Source organism: Taudactylus pleione, unplaced genomic scaffold, assembly GCF_031769625.1.
Source record: "Taudactylus pleione unplaced genomic scaffold, aTauple2 ptg000113l, whole genome shotgun sequence".
In the NCBI taxonomy this organism is placed as follows: domain Eukaryota; kingdom Metazoa; phylum Chordata; class Amphibia; order Anura; family Myobatrachidae; genus Taudactylus; species Taudactylus pleione.
The window spans coordinates 6,072,280-6,096,121 of record NW_028284515.1 but is presented as its reverse complement, the minus strand read 5'-3'; the positions used below and the strand labels follow the sequence as shown (position 1 = coordinate 6,096,121).

Here is a 23,842-nt window from a genome sequence, read left to right as displayed (position 1 = left end):
CAAAATGTATTATGTTACAAAATTGAATGAATAGTCAGTCTCATCCATTTCATGATCTTACATAACAATGTCCTGTTCATTTATTAAATGTACAATAATATTTGTTATTAGTCTTACAAAGATGTGTCCAGTTTTATTCTATATTCAAGGGGAAAACTCAATTGTAGACAATAGATGCTACTTCGATATGTCTTTTTTATGGGACCAGATTTAAACTACCATCATGAAAATCTTGGTTACAGGTTTACATGTGGTAGTAGGATTAGTCATAGAATTACTGCAAAATTTATATTTTCTGGTAAATCAACCTAAAATACATGTTTTATTGTTGCTATATGTTTCCATAAAAGTGGTGATAGCACTGTTCATTTTTTAACTAGACTTTGAATATATTTTAAAATGAATTTGTTCATCAAAGACATAAGGGATAAAAAAAAAACATGCGTGGCTGGTATGCTTTTCCTTAATGCAGGTACTGAAGCTGTGTTTTTAATGACCATAACCTACTATACAGTGTTTGGCTGGTATTTCTGCTGCAGAAATAAATGTATGATGTATACAATGTGTATATATCACCTTGCAGGATGTATGATCCCTCAGGTTGGATGGGAAATTGTATCACAGCTACAGTATACATAACCGTTTGGCCTAGGGCCACTGGCGTCCGTTTTCGTGCATGTACTCGCAGTTTTAATGCTGGAACAATGTACGAAAATAGGTCAGGAAATGGAAACGCTGTTTCCTCTCACCATCATATCCAATAACAATGTTTCTGTCATTTGAGCATTGCAGTCATGCGGTTGCATACCATGTGCTGCATGCTCTATTAACTTATCTCTAATGAAACTGAATTTCTTGGATAAGCATTGGCAACCTCCAATGACTTCCTGAACGTGAGTAAACCTATGTTTCACATGGGAAACAAAGTGCAGTGGGCGTAAGGCCTTACAACAACTAAGAGCTAATGCCCAACCTAGGTCTTTGCTTTATCCAGTTACCCAGAAGCTGGAACGTGTCACTCAACAGAAGTGGATGTTTTTTTTCACCATGGTTGATTGATCTGTCTTCAAACCTCTGTTAGCACACTACATGTGGCACTACACAGCCCATCCTGGTCTTGTATGTACTTGGTTACTCAACAGCTGAAAAGTCACAGGTTATCTAGACATGAAATATAACATTCATTGACGGCTTCAGGAGGGTGACAACAAGTGAGAAAGCACTGAAACTGTTCCTATATATACCATTGTTTCTCTTATGTCCCAACAGGAAGACGATAAGGGTAAAAATAATAGATGAGGAGGAATACGAAAGGCAAGAAAGTTTCTTCATTGCCCTTGGTGAACCGAAATGGATGAAACGCGGAATATCAGGTGTGAGCCAATTACTACCACCCCTACCTAAAAATAAACCAATAACCAGTTCAGTTATTATTATTTTTTTGTATCTTCTCCTTTCCTCTTACACATTCCTTTTATTTTATCTTAAACAATTCCATTTTCCTCTCCTGTGTATTCCCGCTCTCACCATTTTTCGGTCATCTTCATTTTATTCCTTCTCGCTGTCTTTGCAGTAATTTTTTTTCTCTTTAATCCAATTAATGTATGTGGATCCTTCCCCATTCATCTTCGCTGTAACCATTTTACTGCACAGCAAAGCGCCTCAATGAGATACCATGGTGCATGGCTTTCCGATCCTGTGTAGTTGCTTTACATCCTCCTTCTGGTTTATGTTTTGCTTTGAAAGACATTTGCTTGTATTATGAATTAGCCAGTTCAGAATAATAATGGATTTTATGCCACTGCCAGGTAGGAAAAAAAACAATACTGAGTTATTAGTCCACTCTTGGCTGTTAATATATTTATAATGTGTAAATCATACTTGTAAATGGGAATAAATACATTAGTAATAGTGAATGTGTGACACACATGTTAATGTAAAAGATGGCGGAATGATTTCAGTTGTTCACTCTTTTTCACAATTTTATTTGGACCAGTGTACAGTATAGTCATAATAGGGGCTCTATTTACATAGCTGAAAAAACACTTTCCCGAACGAGGTGCCGCAAGATGATGAGTTTTTTTTTCTTCTGCTGTTATTCATAAAGAGCTTTACCGCAGATAAATCTTAGATTTCTCTCGCGGTTGTTACTCTTCTTGCCTTTATCGCATGTCCGCTGTTTGTAAGCGGGTCAGGGGCCGGATTGCTATTCATAGAGATGCAGTAATCCCGACCTTCCGCAATAACGACTTAAACATTTTCGCCATAACAGGATGGCATTCTAGCTATTGTTTGAGAAAAGCCTCCAAATGTAGGCGCCTCCTGCTTCCTCTTCATTGTTCTGCCTTCTCTCTGGAAGTAGGTTACCAGCATATGATATACATTCAAATATATATTCTGTTTGTAGCCTATTGAATGGCTTTTATTTATTTATTTGTCAGTATATCTGTCAATACAGAAATATGTCTTCAATACATATTTGCGTGATAAACATATATCTTGTATATAGATATATATTTGATTAAGTTTTAGGCAGGTGTGGAAAAAATGGAGCTAATTAAGAATGCTTTCAAATATAGAAGTGTTAATAGTTTATTTTTATCAATTAACAAAATGCAAAGTGAATGAACAGAGGAGATATCTACATCATATCAATATTTGGTGTGACCACCCTTTGCCTTCAAAACAGCATCAATTGTTCTGGGTACACTTACACACAGTTTTTGAAGGAACTCGGCAGGGAGGTTGTTCCAAACATCTTGGAGAACTAACCACAGATCTTCTGTGGATGTAGACTTGCTCAAATCCTTCTGTCTCTTCATGTAATCCCAGACAGACTCAATGATATTGAGTTCAGGGCTCTGTAGGGGCCATATCATCATTTCCAGGACTTATTTACACAGAAGATAGTTCTTAAATACATTGGCTGTATGTTTGGGGTCGTTGTCCTGCTGCAGAATACATTTAGAGCCAGACGCCTCCCTGATGGTATTGCATGATGGATAAGTACCTGCGTGTATTTCTCAGCATTGAGGACACCATTAATCCTGACCAAATCCCCAACTCCATTTGCTTAAATGCAGCCTCAAACTTGCAAGGAACCTCCACCATGCTTCACTGTTGCCTGCAGTTACTCATTATTGTACTGCTCTCCAGCCTTTCGGTGAACAAACTGCCTTCTATTACTGCCAAATATTTCATATTTTGACTTATCAGTCGGAGCACCTGCTGCCATTTTTCTAGACCCCAGTTTCTATGTTTTAGTGCATAGTTGAATCACTTGGCCTTGTTTTCACGTCCAAGGTATGGCTTTTTGCCCGCAGTTCTTCCATGAAGACCACTTCTGGCCAGACTTCTTTGAACAGTAGATGGATGTACCTGGGCCGCACTGGTTGCTGCCAGTTCTGAGCTGATGACACTGCTGGACATTTTCCGATTTCGAAGGGAAGTAAGCATGATGTGTCTTTCATCTGATGTACTAAATTTCCTTGACAGACCACTGTGTCTACGGTCCTCAATGTTGCCCGTTACTTTGTGCTTCTTCAAAAGAGCTTGAACAGCATATCTTGAAACCCAGTCTGCTTTGAAATTTTTGCCTGGGAGAGACCTTGCTGATGCAATATAATTACTTTGTGTCTTGTTGCTGTGCTCAGTTTTGCCATGATGTATGACCTGTGACATGAAACTGTCTTCCACAACCTCACCTTCATAGTAGAGTTTGGCTATTCCTCAGCCAACCTCCTACACAGCTGTTTCAGTTTATGACTGTGTTTTAACCTACAAAATGATGCTCCTTATGACCTGTTTGGTATGACCTGACTATAATCCTACAAAATCCCTGACTTTGTGCAAGTGTACCTAGAAGAATTGATGCTGTTTTGAAGGCAAAGGGTGGTCACACCAAATATTGATTTGATTCAGATTTTTCTTCTGTTCATTCACTTTCTGTTAATTGATAAAAATAAACTAACTGTGTGTGTATGTATATATATATATATATATATATATATATATATAGCCACATGTACAATGGCGGCCGTTCTCCCCAAATGCTCTTGTCCAGCGTCTGACATCAGCAAGACACTGGTGCATGAAACTACTATTGCAGCATTTTACATTTTGCAGCACCTAGGCACTTCAGAGGGGCACAGAATTTGGATGCACGCACAGCAGGTAACGCTGCATCTGCATATTACCTTACAATCTTGAAAAATGTGGGCAAAACCATGCAAAGCTATATGAAATCAGTGGCGGGCTGGGCTGGGGGGCAGGGTTGCCATGTGCCCCCCGGGCCGCAGCGTCATGCGGGCCGCGGGCAGTCTGTGTCACTGTGACACAGACTGCACCGCGTGTGTAGCGCTGACCGGATGGAGTTCGGTCAGCGCTACACAGCGCAAACACACAGCCGCCGGAGCTGCTCCCACTGCCAGAGCTGGATATCTTCCGGCTCCCGCAGTGGGTAATGGGAGTGACGCGTCACTCCCATGACGCATCACTCCCATAATGCAAAGCGGCGGATGGAGGAGCTGATCTCGGCGGCGGGACCAGGAGCAGGAGCGGATGTCAGGTAAGTTTTTTTTTTTTTTTAATATTATGTGTGTCTACTGCGGGGCGTCTGGCACTATAAGGAGGAGACCACTACTGGGGGCACTACAAAGGGGGGGACTACTACTACTGGGGGCACTACAAGGGGGGGACTACTACTACTGGGGGCACTACAAGGGGGGGACTACTACTACTGGGAGCACTACAAGGGGGGACTACTACTACTGGGGGCACTATAAGGGGGGACTACTACTGGGGGCACTACAAGGGGGGGACTACTACTACTGGGGGCACTACAAGGGGGGGACTACTACTACTGGGGGCACTATAAGGGGGGGGTACTACTACTGGGGGGGTCTACTACTAGGGGCACTACAAGGGGACTACTACTAGGGGCATTGCATAGGGGGGAGGGGACTACTACTAGGTGCACTACATAGGGGGGAGGGGACTAACACTAGGGGCACTGCATCGAGGGACCACTGCTGGGGCTCTATATTAAGGGCAATAGTGGGGGTACTGCATAGGGGGAAGACTACAACTGGGGCCACTATTTAAGGGGCACTGCATAAGGGTTACCACTACTGGGGGCACTATATAAGGGGCTTACTACTGGGGGCACAAGGGGCATTGCATAGGGGGGATCACTACTGGGGGCACTACTCGAGGCCTGCATAAGGTGTCTTCTCCTGAGGGGGGGCGCCGTAGCACGCACGTTCTTTCGGGCACCCCTGCTACACGCTACTCCTCTGCCAGGGCTGCCTGCATGCATTTGCCCCCCAGGCTAAAAGTTGCCAGCCAGCCCCTGTATGAAATCCTATGCTTCGCATGAATAGACCCCTGGATATGAATTGGACATCATCGGTGTTGATTGAAGAACTGGACTGAGTAGTAATGTATTCTCAACATGGTGCAGCAGGGAAGGTGCTGGCAGCAATTAATGGGTGTTTTAAGGGAAGAGGCTAAGGGGCGGAACATAGCAATTCAAAAGCATTAGGCACACCAATGTCAGATGTGGCCACGCCCCCATAATGTAGTGTCCACGCCCCCATAATGCAGTGACCACACCCACACACACCTTTCATAGTTTGTCAAGATTTAAAGAATTTCAAAGCTGGGAGGTGTGATTTATCTTAATACATTTTTTACACATCATCATGACTAATATTTTACGTAACACTTTGCTGCTGACAAAAACAAACATCCTAATTCATATAAATATACACAATATATACACAAAGGGTCTAATAATTCTGTGAACATATTGCCAAACATTTCTTATTTCAAAGAGAAGCTTAAGACCTTTCTTGGCAATAAACCAATCCAAGCATAGAACTGGCATATTACAGGATTATAACCTAGAGCTATGTTCTTTTTTTTAACTATGTTGTTAATAATAGTAATAATTATTATTATTATTATTATTAGTAGTAGTATTTTTATATTCTTCCTATAATATATAACACTATATAAAATGTAAGCTATAGAAATGTAAGCATTCATTTTGTTTATTTCAGTAAAGTTTTTAAATACTGAAATAAAAATATAGTAGTGTTTTGCACCTATAACAAATGTAATTTCAAATAGAATGTATACAAATATTACCAATCTCTGTTCTCATGCTCTGTTTAAAGTGTAAGTAATGCAAATATTATCTCAAATGAAGACTATTTACCAATCGGCTGATTTTCTATTGCTACTTATTGCGGCAATAGAAAATTAGGTTTCGGCACAATGTAACAAGAAAAGTTTAGCTCTTTGGAGATTCTGGCTGGCAGCAGTAATGGTGGGTATACACTACACGATATGCTCCCTGAGCGATATCGTGTAGTGTGTCCCCGGCAGGCTGTGCTCAATGTCGTTCATGACATTGAGCACAGCCGCTGAACGATATCATTAACGATATCGTTCAGCGCCGGGCTCTCCCCCCCCATTCCCCAACATGCAGCAACCTGACGAGGTCGTCAGATTGTGCTGCATGTTCAGGCGATGGGCAATGTCGGAAACGACCAGCGGGAGTGCGCATCGCTGGTCGTTTCCGACATAAAAGTGCACGATTTGTGCACGATTACTGAGCGACTGCACGATTACGATGTCGTAATCGTGCAGTCGCTCAGTAATATCGCCCAGTGTGTACCCACCATAAGGAGAGACTTATCACTTTGTCGCATAGCCCTGGTGCCCTCTGCACATGTGTGACTTGTCTTTGCTCAGACTTGGGCTTCCAGTTGAGATTAATTAAAAATTAAAAATAAAAATCCTAAAACTTTAGAAATTTTTATTTATGTATTTGACTAAGGAAATGTTGTATTTATTTATAATAAAGCATGTTTTCCTGTACTGACTACTACTATCACCATCCTAAGGGCCATATAATTTTAGCCACGATAACTTTGCACCAGTGTAAACTTATTACACTGATCGCCCGAATATGTCACTTATCGCATGTATGTAAGCTTCCGTTTATCGGACAATCCTATTACAAAACTGGCGTTAATGCATTTCATTTACGTGATGAATCTTGCAAAGATTTAGAAAATAATGTGGAAATCATCCTGTACCCTAAAAAAAAAGTACACTAATATTGGGTAACATTATAGAAGTCTGTTAGTGGTTATAATCAAAGAGTTTGGGGTTCTTAAATTGTGTCAAATAGCTGTCTTATGATTTTTTTCTCTAACATCGATAAAATGATAGAAAGTAAAATTTTTTCAGTCAAAATAAATACTGTAGTTAAATTAGGGGTACAGTAAAATGGGTGTAATTATATTTTTGTGTCATTATAGGGCATTTCTAAAAACTGTTAACAATACATCTGTCACTTGCACCTGCAATCCTAAAAATACACGTCCCATCCATACAGTCCTACATATACCCATTTGCCAACACTTTTTACTTTTTCACCCCTAAAATGACACGTTATTATTGACCAAATTAAGCTAATTCTAAATGTATTTTCATCTAATTAGTCATTAAGGAGGGCGTCCCAGTGGTTCTGCACCAAGTCCTGACAGTTTTAGCCATAAATAGGGGTTTTGCACAACTTACAGTACCACCTGCTCCCGGATCCCGAATACGTAATCGCCATGACTCCAATGCAGATTTCGCACCCGCGAAAACAGTGGCTATTTCAGTTGCCCGATAACCATTTTTGCCAAAAGGTTTCACAGATTAAAACTTATTGGGAAAAAAGGGTTATCGCGGCTAATAGGATGTGGCCCTGAGATGTCTATAGCGATAGGTGGACAGCGGCGGATCTTGTTCCACCATTTCCCTTGTTTTAAATAGGAAAAAATTATTGCTCTGTTTTGGCCAGATTTACGATTGTCCTTGGTTCAATATTTATACCCTAAGTTAAATGTTGTTAGGATTAGCGAATGCAGGTGCATCTGGGCTTTAAAACAAGATCATCCTATGTGGGGAAACTCATAGAATGCTTTCAATATTCTAATCCACGATGGGTAATACTACTGTACTGCTCAGACAAGACACTTACAAAGTTTTTTTTCTCTTCCGCAGGGCTAAATGTAATAGCCTGTGAGTTGGCGCCACTGTGGGAATACATGCGAGTATGCCCGTATTGTTAAAGCAGCAAGCATGTTAAAGGCTTATCCAAGCTGGTCTAGCCTTTAACATGCTTGCTCCTTTACAAAAACGGGCATACTCTCATGTATTCCCGCTGGCTCGCAGGCTGTTACACTTAACCCCCAGTCTGTAATCTCATCAATTTGCTATAAATTAGAAGACTATTTGGAGTCTGACCAGATTTTTTTCAAATATTAACATTTTGACCTATTCACATATGTCATTGTCAAATCACTCCACAGCTTTCAGTTCCAAGGATTTATCAATACATAATCATTTTCAAGGTCCATTAAATTAATTATTGCATGTTTTCTAAGTGCCTTATAGGTCTATCTAAAATCACTAGAGCGCTGCCTCAGTGATATATTATAAGCAAGGTTTTGCATTGATAGATTGAAACATGCTCACTAATTAAATTTTGTGCTTGCAAGCGAAGGTTTGTAAAATCAGGGTTTCTCAGGAAAGTAAAGTCTCAGAGGAATTTCTAAAGATCATTGCAGATCTCTAAATGTAACAAATTTACAGAAATATATACTATAAGGGGATGTGGTCAATATCTCGACCACGGGGATTCCGGCGCTCAGAATACTGGCGCCGGGATCTCAACACTTGTCAGAATCCCGGCTGCCGGAATCCAGACCGTTGGGGGGAGGGTTAGGTTTAGGGTGCGGGGAGGGGGAGGTTAGGTTTAGGCACTAGGGGGGAGGTTAGGGTCAGGCATCGGGGAAGGATGGTTAGGGTAGGGAGAGGGGGTGGGTTAGAATACTGACCGACAAGTGTCTATGCGAGTATTGCTGTTCAATATGGTTGTGATGTTATTCATACATAGTCGCATGATTATAGATGCATAATATAAGGCTAAGCTGATGCGCTCCACTCTAAATGCAGATTAGAGATAATGTCTCTCACAAATAATTTTTTTTATTTAGTCCAGAGTATTGTGTGATCAGTACATTTAAAAACGGAGGAACAATTTATAGAAGACATATATATGTTTGTATATGTAGAACGCAATATAAAGAAAACAATATAAAGAATAATCCATAGAAAATAAATATATGATTGCATATTTAGAAGAGAGATTTTTTTGAATACAACCAATTATATATACTTTGGTTTAAATATATTTATATAATATCAAATAGTAAAATGATGGGTCATTTATTCTTTTTCAAATATGTGTTTTTAAACCTCCTTTAAAAAACTATTTGTTTATATCCTTCTAATAATGATATACTGAGTCTATATGTTAAATCTGTCTCCTCTGAAGCCTCTTAGTGTGTTTTTTTGTTTTTTTCTAAATATAATCAATTGCTCAACTCAATTCAATTAAGTATTTTAAGTGAATAGAGCTGAATTGGATCAGACTAATGAGAGATACTATTTAAACATTACAAACGGACCACATTGTATCTGCCTTGACAAAGACGTCAGTGTGACGTCGAAACGCATAGGCGCTCATTCACCTGCTGAGACTCTTGAGACCAAGCCACGACATGCTGCTGTGTGGGAACTGGCCTTTCCTTACGGTGGTTACTTACTGCAGGCGCTCACGGAGATCAGGTGGATGCCGCTACACTTCTGCCCGCACAACTTGTGAGATCAGCGTGGCTAAGAAGGATCTACATCCCGGTCTCACCCACGATGCTGACTCTGAAGAGTGGTTAACATCAGGTACTTTTTTGGGGGAACACTCCGCTGGTTTAATCCGGACACATACTGCAGGAGCAGTTTGGATAACGCGGAGATTTGCATCACCTCCACGCAGTACCCTTTAGTACACCACCCTTGTCATCAAGTCACTCTCCGCTGGTCGGGTTGAGCGCAGTACCTGGCAGGTACTCAGGTGTTAATTGCCTTCCCAACACATGCTCTACAATTTCAGTGACTGTGGGCACTATCCATGTGCCACTTCATACAATTAACCCTATACTAATAAGGGTTCAAATATTGGTCTATGCATGCAAAATCCAGCGGTGTTTAAAGTATATTTTAATTGACTTTTTTGCTATAGAAGCATCAGAGCAGTTTTTAGTGTAAGATCTATACTGTTTATAGTAAGATCCTGATACTATTTATCATTGTTATTTTATTTTTTATGGTTTATGTTAGGTCCCCTTGTGTCACTGTTTTTTAAATGTGTTAATAAATGGTTCAGATGATTATTCATCTTGTCACTGACTTGAGTTTAATTGTTGCTTTCTAATTTTCACGACTGCTTTTATATTTCCGGTATTCTAACCCTGTAGGGATGCTGGCATTGGGATTCTGACCACCGGGATCCAGAGCGCCAGCATCCTGTACCCATCCCACTGTACCCAGTATACAAAGATTTAATATCACCACTTATCTCACTTAGGGGCATATTTATTACAATGTGCATCTCATATACGGATGGGATGTGATAAATTCGCCCAAATTCGCTTTGCGATATTTGAATACATTGCAAGGATATATCAAATTTTGCATGCAGGGACAGAGCTTGCTAGAATGCTCTGTCCATGCGAATCCTCTCCTCGCACTTCTCAGGGTGTTTTTCAGAAAAACAAATAGTAAAGCTGGATCTAAAGTCCATGAAATGCATCATGCTTGGGTATTGCCAAGAGAGTAAAGGTTACAGACTCTGGAATCCAAAGACTAGAAAATCTTGTCAAGTAAAGGGATGTCATATTCCAAGAGACAGTAGCAGTTAGAAGAAAGGTGGAATTGGATTTGCGGAGTGTTACTGAGTATGCCAGCAGCTGGCATATTCAGTAACATTGAAGGGTTTCGAGCACAGTTTCATCAGCCCGCCAGCTGCTCTGTACATTACTTCACGGGGTGCTGTAGTCGTGACACAGCAGAAAGGAACAGGATGTTTTACTAACTATCACTTAAGCTGTTAGTATCAGATGCTAAGGTTTTTCCTACTTATTGGTCTAAGGGGGCCTATCCACTAGGCGACCTGAAAGACTGAACGACTAGCAATCAGACCTGCAGGTCGCCGAGGTGTGGTGCCCGCACTGAACGGCGTTCACTGAACATCATTCAGTGCAGGGGTCCGACCTCCTATCTCTGAACATGCTGAACCTGTCGAGCATCGTCAGGTTGACGGGCATGTTCAGTAGCTAGTCGGGGTCGGCAAGGACCCAGCGTGCACGCGCATCACTGGTCCTTACCGGTTATCCATTACACGACTTTGTGAACAATGCGACCAAAACCTCCTGGTTTTGGTTGCATAGTTCTAAAAGTCGTGTAATGGATAGGTCCCTTACGATACATTATCAGCAAGTGGGTAATGACTGCCTCTTGAAGGCCGGATATATTCTTTGTGACTACACATCAGATACTTTTTTTGCCAAACAAGCTGCTGCCTCATTTATTTAGGACTGACAGCCTTTCCTGCTCCGTTGGATTGAAAGTGGTTGTTTTTCTCCTATAAGTTGTGATTTTCAGTTCTTTTTGCTACAAAAATAAATCCGTTGATGGCTCCCAGCCCTACATACTGTACGGATATATTCATTAATATTTAACATCTCAGGCTAAAAGGTTTTTTAAATAACAGTTGACTATACGTTTTACAAAATTATCCACAAACAAGTGTGTATTTTTATTTGTAACCACATAATTTACTTATATGTGCTTATGTTCTTCTGTCAGTTTTATTAATGCTTTAATGTGCATTGTTTTATAACTTGTCCAACAATGATCAGATGAACAACTAACAACCTTAACACAACCCATAACTGAATTGGAAGTAACTAGTGCCATTAAAGGCCTTAAGTCATGTATAGCTCCAGGATCAGATGGCTACTCTGGAGAATTTTTAGAAATTATCCAGTCTTCTGTAACCGCGCCTACAAGTCTTTACAATTCCATTTTCTCCGTCAACCCCCTACTTGCCTATGTTAATGATGCTATTATAAAAGTACTATCTAAACCAGGTAGAGAGCCAACTCTTCCTGCTTCATATCACCCGGTCTCATTATTGAATGTAGATTACAAGCTTTTCAGAAAAATAATAGAATGGCTTAAGTTGTTAGTACCTTCATAGGTGCATTCGGATCAAACCGGCTTCGTATGGGGATTCAGTGCAGTCTCTAATATTCTCAAAGTTCTAGCTGTATTACAACACTTAGAGGAGATTCATGAAAACGATCTACACATTTATTTATCACTCGAATAAGCAATCAATTTAGTGGTGTGGGACCACCTGTATGAATCTATATACAGATTTGGGTGTCTTCCTCAAATTATAACCCTTATTCAATTATTAAATGCGACCTCCTCATCTCACATAATGGCTAACAATTGTTTATAACCTCCATTTTCAATTCCAAGAGTTACCCGTCAGAGATGCCCTCTCTCCCCGTTATTATTTGCTCTAGTCTTAGAACCCCTGGCTATTGCCCTCAGAGCCAACATATCATTTCATGCGATACTGGTGGGTAGAGTTGAATTGAAGATCTCTTTGGTTAGTGACGATATGCTTCTATTTATTTTCCAACTCACGCTATCCATATCTACAATACTAGAAGAAATTTTCTGCTTTGGCTTTTTTGCAGGATATAAAGTTAACATTGTAAAATCTGACGTCTTGCCATTAACACGACCTGACCTGCTGCACTAGTGTCCTATTTACTCTTTTAATTTTCAGATTACTAAATCCAGATTGAAATATCTGGGTATTTTTAGTACACCCTCTATAAACCATATACTATATATCCAACCAAGTTTTCTCAAATTATTGAAAAAAATTATACAAAAATCCCAACATTGGATGACACACTCACATTGCTAGGAAGAATTGCGGTCATCAAAAGTGTATTGTTTTATAACTTGTAGTTGCATATTTTTTGTATTAAATCTATATAATAAGTGAGATAGTGTATGTATCTGTCTGTTTGTCCTTTATGCACGGCCAGAGTTTTGTACCTAGCTACACCATTTGGCATGGTGGTGTAGTTTGAGCAGGATTAGGTTTTTGCTTAGGTTTGAACTTTGTCAAGGCCACACACTGTCACACAATCCCATAAAACCGGGACACTTAAATTATACAGGTTTTGGGGCTGATCGGCTGGCTTCATGCACACACTGTCACTCTCTCATCTCTTCCAAAGTGCTGTGTTATATCACTTCCAACAGCCGCATACATGAAATACAGAGTTAGTCAGCCCTCTGTGTTTGTTGATAATGTTTGACATTAAACAGTGTGCATTATTTGTATATCACTCACTGTCTAATCTTACAGCAGCTGTTCCGGGGGTCTTAGCAGAGTGCCTGGCAAGCTCATGAGCAGCTCAGCACTCAATACATTCAGAGTGTGGCAGGCAGCATAATCATTCTACAATTTTTGATCCTGGCAAAGCTTAGCATATGGAGATTACAAACAGCAGGGGAGATTGATTGCAGCCACACAGTGCCTGTGCTGACGGGCCCTCTTCTGTCCCTAAACAGGACTTCAGTCACGGCATTCCCCTTCTGATGGCAGCCCTGCTAGACATGGTCTTTAATGTAGGTCTGCAGAGTGATGTTAGGGGGTGATTCAGCTGCGGTTGCAGTGACAGGGATCATGCAGATTCCCGAGTATCGTTAATCTGCACATGCTCCTGACCCATACTACAATGTGCAGTACCGGTGTCACGGTCTGATTATTTTGTAGATCTGGCTCGGGTCCCCTTCGGTCTGGCCGACGTGCATGAGAAACGAGGTGGCTTGATCCAACTTTGACTCATTAGTATGAACAGGGGACCGGAAGACCATTGCTAGTGTAGGAACCACAGACTTGTGATATGTAAGGATGCTAGACTGGAACTGAGGCGATTACCCAAGTCACTGGGCAACCCCTCGCCTAGTGGCCTCAGAAGACCAACCAGATCAGGGATATGCTCCAGTGACAAGGGTGACCCCAGAACTCAGAATAGCATAGTACTGGTATATAGGAACTCAATACAAGTTTCAGAGTCTTATGTATACAGAATACAACTTGGGAAAGTTGTAACCCTGGTACAGCTCTAACACAAGGAACTGGAGCCAGTGAGGAACTCAGTAACTGAGAGTTAGGATAAGTAATATAGCTACTGAGCACCAGAGTGCACAGAATGTATACCTCACACTGAACCCTAGCCCTGGAACCAGCACCTTTCTCTGAACCAGCCCAAGACAAAAGCATGCAGTGCAGGGAAACCAATACCACTTAGCAGAATAGTATAACTATATACCTGGACAATCTCTGAGCACAGAGTAGAACAGCATAAAGAAATAACATGTAATGTATGATGGAATAATACCGCAGCTGAGCACACTGACTCAGTGTAGGCAGGGAACAGTTCACAGGTAAATGGAAATAGTATATTTGCAGACTGGGGTGCGATGGTTAAGCTGACTTGTATGCAATATGGTAACTGCAGGACAGGCAGGTAACAGAGCACAGCTGTGAATGGATCTCGAGATGGTAGACAGCGTGGAAGCTGCATTGCTGGTGGTTGTTGGAGACACAGCAGTAGGTGGATAGCTGGTTGAAATGCAGCGTGAAAGCTGCGGCGCTCACAGGTGTTGGAGACACAGTGGTCAGTGGGTCTGTGTGCAGCGTGAAAGCTGCGGTGCTGGTAGGTGTTGGAGACACAGCAGTAGGTGGATAGTGGGTCTAAGTGCAGCGTGAAAGCTGTGGCACTGACAGGTGTTGGAGAAACAGTTGTCGGTTGATAGCAGGTCTGTGTGCAGTGTGAAAGCTGCGGTGCTGGTAGGTGTTGGAGACACAGCAGTAGGTGGATAGTGGGTCTAAGTGCAGCGTGAAAGCTGCGGTGCTGGTAGGTGTTGGAGACACAGTGGTTAGTGGGTCTGTGTGCAGCGTGAAAGCTGCGGTGCTGGTAGGTGTTGGAGACACAGCAGTAGGTGGATAGTGGGACTAAGTGCAGCGTGAAAGCTGTGGCACTGACAGGTGTTGGAGACACAGTTGTCGGTGGATAGCGGGTCTGTGCGCAGTGTGAAAGCTGTGGCACTGACAGGTGTTGGAGACACAGTTGTCGGTGGATAGCGGGTCTGTGCGCAGTGTGAAAGCTGTGGCACCGACAGGTGTTGGAGACACCGCGGCAGGTGGATAGCAGGTCTGTGTGCAGCGTGAAGGCTGCGGTGCAGGTAGGTGTTGGAGACACAGCGGTAGGTGGATAGCGGGTCTGAGTACAGCATGTACACTGTCGCACTGACAGGTACTGGAACACAAAAGGAGGGAAAAGCAGATGCACACTCTAAGCTCTAAGAAAACTTAATATCACAAAATACATAATAAACTGTCAATACACATGGTTTTAAATTGAGTTTCTTAGTACATATTTGGCCAAAGATGTTTGCCCACCTACCGCATCACGGTGACTTCATCAGGTGGGTCCCTAACATCCCTAATACTGACACATTGTATAAATTTATCTAGGACTTACCTGTAATAGTGCCCATTACATGTGTGTACTGCAATGCACAGGACCCATACTAATTAAAATCACCTGGGGCAGGTAGGAGGAGTGCTAGCACCAACAAGTGTACCTTAAATACACACATACACACAAAAAAGGAAAGGGGGGTTTGTGATATTAAGTGTTCTTAGTGCTTAGAGTGTGCATCTGCTTTTTTCACTCCTTCTATTTCTGCTGTAGAACTACAGATCTCAGCAAGGTAGCACCTCATATTGTGTTTAAATTAGGATGTGCAGGTACTCGAACACAGCAGCAGATGGAACTCGGGAGGACAGTGTGAACGCTGCGATCTGGCAGGTGTTGAAGACACAGCAACATATGGATAGCAGGTCTGTAAACAGCGTGGACGCTGTGATGTCGGCAGGTGAGCGATGCTCAACAAAGATGGTAAATAGCTGGGATCAACGAAGTAGTAATGAAGTCACAGAGGACACAAATACGGGATACAAAGTAAACCAGGATCCTTGAACTATTCAGGGTAGGAACACATGGTTCAGGTAATGGGTTGTACACAGGAACTGGTTTATATAGGGAGTGGTCTCTAGCCATTGGACCAACAGGTGCAGCAATTAATCACAGTGAGACGGTGATCATCTGCGGTGGCCGGCTTGTGTGACCCCATGGACACTCAGCCGGCCTAAAGGATCGCATATCGCATATGGGGCCTGATTCAGACCCATTCCCTAGCAAATGGACACTCGTTGTACACGATGTTCGCTAATGTGCACATGCCTATAGTTCGCAGTGCGCAATCTAGTACGAGCGATCGGATTATGCTCGCCTTGTCCTGCCAGGTCAGCCCAGTGGAATGAGTGACAGGAGAGGCTGTTTGTGGGTGGTAACGGGCAGGGCAGTAGTAACGGGGGAGTGGAGTTGCGGATGCGGGCGTGCCAGAGTGTTTCAACGCCGTTTCAGAGGCGTGCATAATTAACAGGCAGCGTCATAGTACACCTCACTTGTGTGATTTTTACACAGAACTGCTCGCAGTGCTTGCAGTAGGGTACAGTCAACAGCAAGCGCTGATGTCTGATCCGATGGTTCCCGATGTACCGATGGTTGTATATACTTTCTGGAGATGACGTACGCTAGTGGGCGGCTAAAGACAGGGTGGTGGGCGTCACTTAGCTGAATTTCCATAAGCTGGGAGCGAGCGCCCGCAACTAGTGAACGGGTCTGAATCAGGTCCATGATCCGATGCTGAGTCCTTGGATGCAGCTCTGATCAGTAAAGCATGCAGGAATCGTGACTCCTCCTTCTGCATTACCATATTACAGCTATAGCAGTGGGCCGGCTTGCATGACCCCATGGACACTCAGCTGGCCAAAAGGATCGCATATAGCATATGATACGAGGTAGCGTCCTTGGACGCAGCTCGGATCAGTAAAACATGCAGGAAGCGTGACTCCTCCTGCTTCATTACCATATTACAGCTATAGCATATCAGTCCGCAGCTGAATCACCCTCTCTGTTCTGCAGTGATTTCTGAAACTCAAGTGATTTTGGAAGCTATACTGATATCTGTTCTGTAAGTCAGTCTGCACCTGATATCCTCCATTCCATGTTGAAATATGGAGTGCGCTACTGCCTGCCTCCATGAGTGCTCCTTACTTGAAGCATTCTACCTTACCAAGATGGCCGCCGTTTGGTCTTCTGTGTGTGTCTGGTGCCATCTTGTCACTGTGTCACTTAACTCCAGAGAACCTGCCACATTATCCTGTATATGGCCTGTATATCCTGCGTATACCTGCACTGCCGCATACATCACCGGCTGGTGCTCTGTATGTTCTGCTCATGCTCCGCTCCATCCAGCTATACAAGTTTGTAACTGTGAGTACAGCTGTACCTGTAACTGCTACTACACTTCAGGGCAAATTTGAAAAGGGAGCCCCCTTTATTTTCACGCCGAACATTCCTATCCATATGCACCTTAACCCCAGTAGTACCCCTTATACGGTACCCCCAGTATACAGTTGTGGTCCGTCTTATGCAGGCCCATAGTAGTGCCCCTTATACAGTATCCCCAGTAGTGGTCCCCCTTATACAGCCCCCAATTAGTTCCCGTTACTCAGTGCCCCCAGTAGTGGTCCCCCCAAATGCAGTGCCCTATGTAGTGTTCCCCCTTATGCAGTGCCCCCAGTAGCAGTCCCCACAATGCAGTGCACCCAGTAGTGGTATCCCCTTATGCAGTGCCCTTTATATAGTGCCCCCAGTAGTAGTCCCCCCCCTTATGCAGTGCCCTTTATATAGTGCCCCCAGCAGTAGTCCCCCCCATGCAGGTTTCCCAGTAGTGGTCCCCCTTATGCAGGCACCCAGTAGTAATCCCCCCTATCTAGTGCCCTCTGGAGTAGTCCCCCCCCTCCCATGCAGTGCCCCCAGTAGTTGTCCCCCTGATGCAGGCTCCCAGTAGTGACCCCCCTATCCAGTGGTCCTTCCTGTTATTGCCACCAGTTGTAGTCCCCCCAGTGCAGTGCCCCTTGTAGTAGGCCCCTTTTATAATGCCCCAAGTAGTAGTTCCCCCCCCCCAAGTAGTGGTCCCCAGTTGAGGTTCCCCCTCCCGATTAAGTGCCCCCTGTAATAGCCCCCCCCAGTAGAGGTCCTCCCAATAATGGTGCCCCCAGTAATAGCCCCCCCAGTAGAGGTCCTCCTAATAATGGTGCCCCCAGTAATAGCCCCCCCCAGTAGAGGTCCTCCTAATAATGGTGCCCCAGTAATAGCCCCCCCCAGTAGAGGTCCTCCTAATAATGGTGCCCCCAGTAGTAGCCCCCCCAGTAGAGGTCCTCCTAATAATGGTGCCCCCAGTAATAGCCCCCCCCCAGTAGAGGTCCTCCTAATAATGATGCCTCCAGTAATAGCCCCCCCCCAGTAGAGGTCCTCCTAATAATGGTGCCCCCAGTAATAGCCCCCCCAGTAGAGGTCCTCCTAATAATGGTGCCCCCAGTAGTAGCCCCCCCAGTAGAGGTCCTCCTAATAATGGTGCCCCCAGTAATAGCCCCCCCCCCAGTAGAGGTCCTCCTAATAATGATGCCTCCAGTAATAGCCCCCCCCCAGTAGAGGTCCTCCTAATAATGGTGCCCCCAGTAATAGCCCCCCCAGTAGAGGTCCTCCTAATAATGGTGCCCCCAGTATTAGCCCCCCCGTTGTGCCCCCACCCCAGTAGAGGTCCCCCCAGTGGTAGCCACCCCCGTTGTGCCCCCAGTAGTGCTGACAGGTTTTTAAAAATATATATATAAAATTAAAAACATACTTACCTGAATCCACGCTGCTGCTGCTCCTCCAGTCCGCGACGTTGCTGCCGCCGCTGCCCGCCAGTCCTCCCGGGCTGGCGCGCTCAGCATAATGGGACAGACGTCATGACGTCAGTCCCATTACCCACTGCAGGAGCCGGACGGAAGTCCGGCTCTTGCAGTGGGTGCTGCAGCAGTCAATGAGAGTCTATGTGACTCTCATTGGCTGCTGTTTAACACACGCATCGCCGCCAGCGCTGGCGACGATGCGTGTGTTATGCACAGCCTGAGCCCGCCTCCTGGCGCTATTAGGCAAGCGCTCAGGGGGAGGGAACGGGCTCAGGCGTGCAGCACAGGACCGGCGCTGGAAGCCTAGCGCCGGTCCTGTGTAAATGTGTAGCGCTGACCGCACTCATTGCGGTCGGCAGGGGCAGAACTATGGGAGACAATGGAGGCGCCTGCCGCCGGGATCCAGGTCTGAAGGGGCACCTCCTCAATTGTACACAACATATTCACCCCACTTAGGGCTGTAACTACATACCCGGAGTGTACCGTCACGGCCGCCCAATACATGGCAGCCCTTCCCGGCCCTTGAGAAGCCACCACACATTCGTGAAGAGCTCCATGTCAGACCATCAGCTGCTGCCTTCGTCTGTCTATAGCCTGTCTGCATGTGAATTGCTACATTACAGTGGCAGTGGCTGTGATGGGGGGGGCACCAAATTATAACTTGCCTCCGGGCGTCTGGAATGAAGTTACGCCACTGGCGGTCGGCGCTACACTGGTGGCTAACTAGGGCGGGCCGGACCATGGCAGGCGGCGCACCCCCGGTCCCACGGCGCCCAGGGCACGCACCCTGCCCGACCCCCCCTAGTTACGCCACTGCCAAATAGCACACACATATCAACAATTTTCCACTCACAGAAATGTAATGTGGCGACATCTGCTAGAGATACAGTTGTTGCTATGTCTTCAAAGTTTGCAAATATGACTGGTTACAATTAGGAAAATACGTAGTGAGACTGCACAATTCATGTGTTGGAAACCATGCACTGCAGGGAATTTCTATCTAGAAAGAAGTCCCTTGCAGGCTGCATATTAACAGCTTGATTTCCCTACAACTAGAGAGAGAGAGAGCGAGAGAGTGCATCTTGTTGTATACTCTGAAATCCCCAGTGCCTCTAGGCTGGAATCCTGATACAAAAAGGAAGACCCAGCACACTATGCTCTTCTTTTCTCTTCTTGCTAAACATTTGTCATCTGATTTATGTGATAACTATAAGGACTTTTTTATGTAGTCTTGACTCGTGTGATTTCATTGTTAGGAACAATTACAATACTTACCAGCACCCTCTAGTGTGTATTTTGTGTACTGTAGCTACAGTATAGGCAACATGTCGCTTTCTACTTTCTAGTTTTCATGGAACTAGCAGAACGAAAAGTCCCAGCATTAGTTGAATGACTGTATATTGTTGAGTGTTTAATACTTGATCCAGTTTAATAATATCAGGACAGTTATATTATAAGAGCAGGCAAGTATTGCATCCTTGCAAACATAGCTCCTCTTCTGATTCACATCTGGTTACCACTCTGCACATCCCTATACTTGTAGAACCCAATTGAAACTACAAATCCCTAAATAAAAATACCCCTTCATACATCTCAAATCTTAGCTCAAATAGTCTCCCCCTCCTATATCCACCTCTGACCTGCACCTTATCTCTGGTAACCACCTCTTACTCCCACCCATAAGACTTTTCCCATGCCACCAGCGCCGTAACAGGGCTTTGGAGAGCCCTGTGCCGGCCACGTCCCCTGACCACATGACATCATGCCGAGGGGGCGGTGCCACCAGCAACGGTAACAACAACAGCACCGCGGGCACATCATCAGGATGCTCTGGGGTGCTGTAAAGGCTCAAGGTTGCATGTCTAGAGCGTCCAATGCACTGGTCACACACCCCTAGTTACGGCGTGCCACTACCCACTTATGGAATTTCCTGTTCAAGCTCCCGCAGTCTTCAAATATTTCTGAAAACACATCTCTTAATTACAGCTTACCCTCCCTGTCCCTTATTCTACAGTACCTAAAAACCCCACTTCTCCACAAAACCAGTTCAACCCCTACACTGGCCGGAGTGAGAGGTCAAAGCTAATGCCGCAAGCCACACCACCGTATCATCACAGCAAATCGCTAATAACGCGAGGTGTCCGCCCCCCATTAGCATCCTGCAGCAGCTGCTGTATCAAGAGTATAGGCATGTTTGTATACTGTCTAAAGTTGGCCACACACTAGACCAACTTACATCCCTCCAACTAGTTGATTGGTTGGAATGAAAATCTGGTAACGTATGGGAGTAAATGATGATCAGAAATTTCCTCCTAAATGCCAGAAAACAGATGAAAATGGTCGTTCAGACAAGTTTGTTAAATGTTTGATCTAAACTATTTGTTCAAACAAGAGTTTTGGTCCATTTTCCAGCGTTTGGGAGCAAATTGCTGATTGTATTCCTTACCAGATTTTCATTCCAACCAATCAACTAGTTGGCTGGTTGGACAGATCATCTTTAGATGTGTGGCCAGCTTTAGTGTATACTGTATGTGTTATTGTGCATATATGCATGTGTTATATACTATATGTTTGCTAAATATCATATATAGTTATGATCCCAGCGCTCAGGGAGCTCCACAAAGCTGGTGAGTGTTAACAATAAAAATGATTACAATAAGAAAAGAAGATGTTAATTAATTTTAAATATCTTTGTATTACTCTAATCATTTTTATATCGAATCTCAGGAGTATGACAGGGGAGGCTCTGCCTTCCCTGACTGCATGTCCCTGATGTCAACATGCAGAGTGTTGACATGCTTAGTGTTGACATTATGACCATGTCAACATAACATCCATTTCGATATTTATACCATATTGACATTCTGGTGTCCACATTCAACATAACATACCACACCTCTAGAGAAGTACCCTTGATTCAGTGGTGGTCAGTAATGAACCGTCAGCGCAGTGTTAGAGTCCCATAATAATAAAGAGGACAACTCACAATACCACCAGGTTTTGGGGGGGGGGGGGGGGTTGTTACAGTGCAAGTGGACAATGACACTTGCACCAAGATGTAGGAAGCAGGTGCATTAAAATATTTAAATGAATGATGTTGGTGGGCCAATCATGATGTAAAATATTATCAATTGTGCAAAACATGCGCCTTTCAGTCCTTCCTTCAAGCCCGTCATGATTATAAAGCCGTGCGCTTTACTAATTGCCCCAATTGTTTTATAAAAAAAATGGCAAAAGTTAACCAACAATAATAATACATTCCTTTAGAACGTAAGCTCTTACGAGCAGGGCCCTCTACTCTCTTGTGCGTCTCCTTACTTTACTTTTATCTACTTCATACTTCCCTCTAGGACACCTAACACTTGGTTGCTTTGCTCTGTTGCTTATCTGGGTGTTATGGTCGCTAATGTATATTATCCTTCTCCTCATCCTGTATTGTATTGTACTGTAAGTCACTGGTCAACCATTTGTTTCTGTACTCTGTAAGGTGCTGCGGAACACTTGTGGCGCCATATAAATAAATGGTAATAATAATAATAATAATAATAACTTAGACCAGCATATTGTTACAGCTCAGCATTATGTATTATGCCAGGTGTGTTATGTTACTCATTGACAGGTATTCAATTAGCCACGGGGTTTATCCTGCGACCAATTGCCGGCCAAAATCCCTGCGGTGCGGCGAATAGCTATTCAATAAAATAGCCTTTTTCCCCACACCGTAATCGGGACTCACGGGCGGAAACACAGTGATTCCGTGTAAACTGCAGGAACAATGGGTCTTTTCCTCGCTTGGTGGTTTTTACGCTGATTTTACCTCGCACCTCCATGAGCTGCGAGTTACTCGCGCGCAGGGTATCCCCGCGGCTAATGCCCCATTATCTATGATTGTGTGCATTGTCTTATGTTAAAAGAACTAAAGACAATTACATTTCAATGTTAAGAAAAGTTTTTTAGTCGTAAAGCTTCATTTATCCTCTAATAAAACTACAGTGTCAGGATTGTTTACACATGCATTGGGGGAAACAAATACAACTGCCTTTTCCCATTTTTGGTATTGAGTTTTTAAAGCACCGTGCTTACTAATGCAATGCCGTTGAGTGAACTAACCCGCTGACAACTGTGTTTTACTCATTACTTTCCTATAACATACTGTATGCAAAGTGATAATGGATGGGCCTGTACGAGTCCCTACAGTAAACCTGTCAGAGGCACACAGTGAAGAATCCATTTTATGGGCGAATATAGCCACCAATTTGCTATGGACCAGTACCTCATTGAATGGCAGTCATCCCTCCTGAATACAAGTCTTGCGGTTCCTCAGTGCAGTATCTCCCTAGTATATTACTGCGTACATGGTAGACTTTCATAAACATATTTATAAAAAATAAATGGTTTCACCCTTACAAACTAGAGCTCACTGAGCTGAATAGGCAGAACACTGCAGTTGCTTACATTCTTGGAGGCTGATCTTAAAAACATGGGAGAGTTGATGAAAATGGCCTCTTGTATCATCCTTCCCGATAGGTCCTTGTTGTTGATGACACAATGGTCCTCAAACAGGGTGCTCCTGAGGAGAAATACTGTGGTGTACAAAAGAACTCCATCTTAAACTCCTGGGAGAGCTGCTAAGTATATCTATTTCTACTTCAGGGTCCATAGGGGATCCACAGGGTTGACCTTGGGGGTATAGCTGGATCTGGATCCATGGGCACCACGCAGTTAAAGCTTTAGCTGCTCCCAGGATGCACTTGGGTCCGTCCTCCTCTACACCCCGCCCCCGGCCACAGCACCTCAGTTTGAGTTGGTGCCCGGCCGGAGTCGGGTCACCTGCGCAGGGGGGCTGCAGGAGCAGCCCCCAAAAGCTTTCTATTTTTATTTAAAAAAAAAAAAAAAAGAGCCTGTTAGATTTTTATTTTAAAACAGAGGCTCTAGTGTGGCAGCGACGGGCTGTCTATGCAGACGCCCACG

At 43.8% G+C, this 23,842-nt stretch overlaps 1 protein-coding gene across 7 annotated transcripts in view; it reads left to right on the top strand.

The window, feature by feature from the left end:
• SLC8A3 (solute carrier family 8 member A3) overlaps positions 1–23,842 on the top strand; it is a 410,207-nt gene that overhangs the window by 311,045 nt on the left and 75,320 nt on the right. For 3 of the 7 annotated variants that reach the window (XM_088471216.1, XM_088471214.1, XM_088471218.1), the window contains one exon: positions 1,270–1,373. The exons of the other annotated variants lie outside the window; for them this stretch is intronic. In XM_088471216.1, the coding sequence (XP_088327342.1) occupies positions 1,270–1,373 (104 nt within the window). The remainder of the gene's footprint in view (positions 1–1,269; positions 1,374–23,842) is intronic. 7 annotated transcript variants of the gene reach the window in all.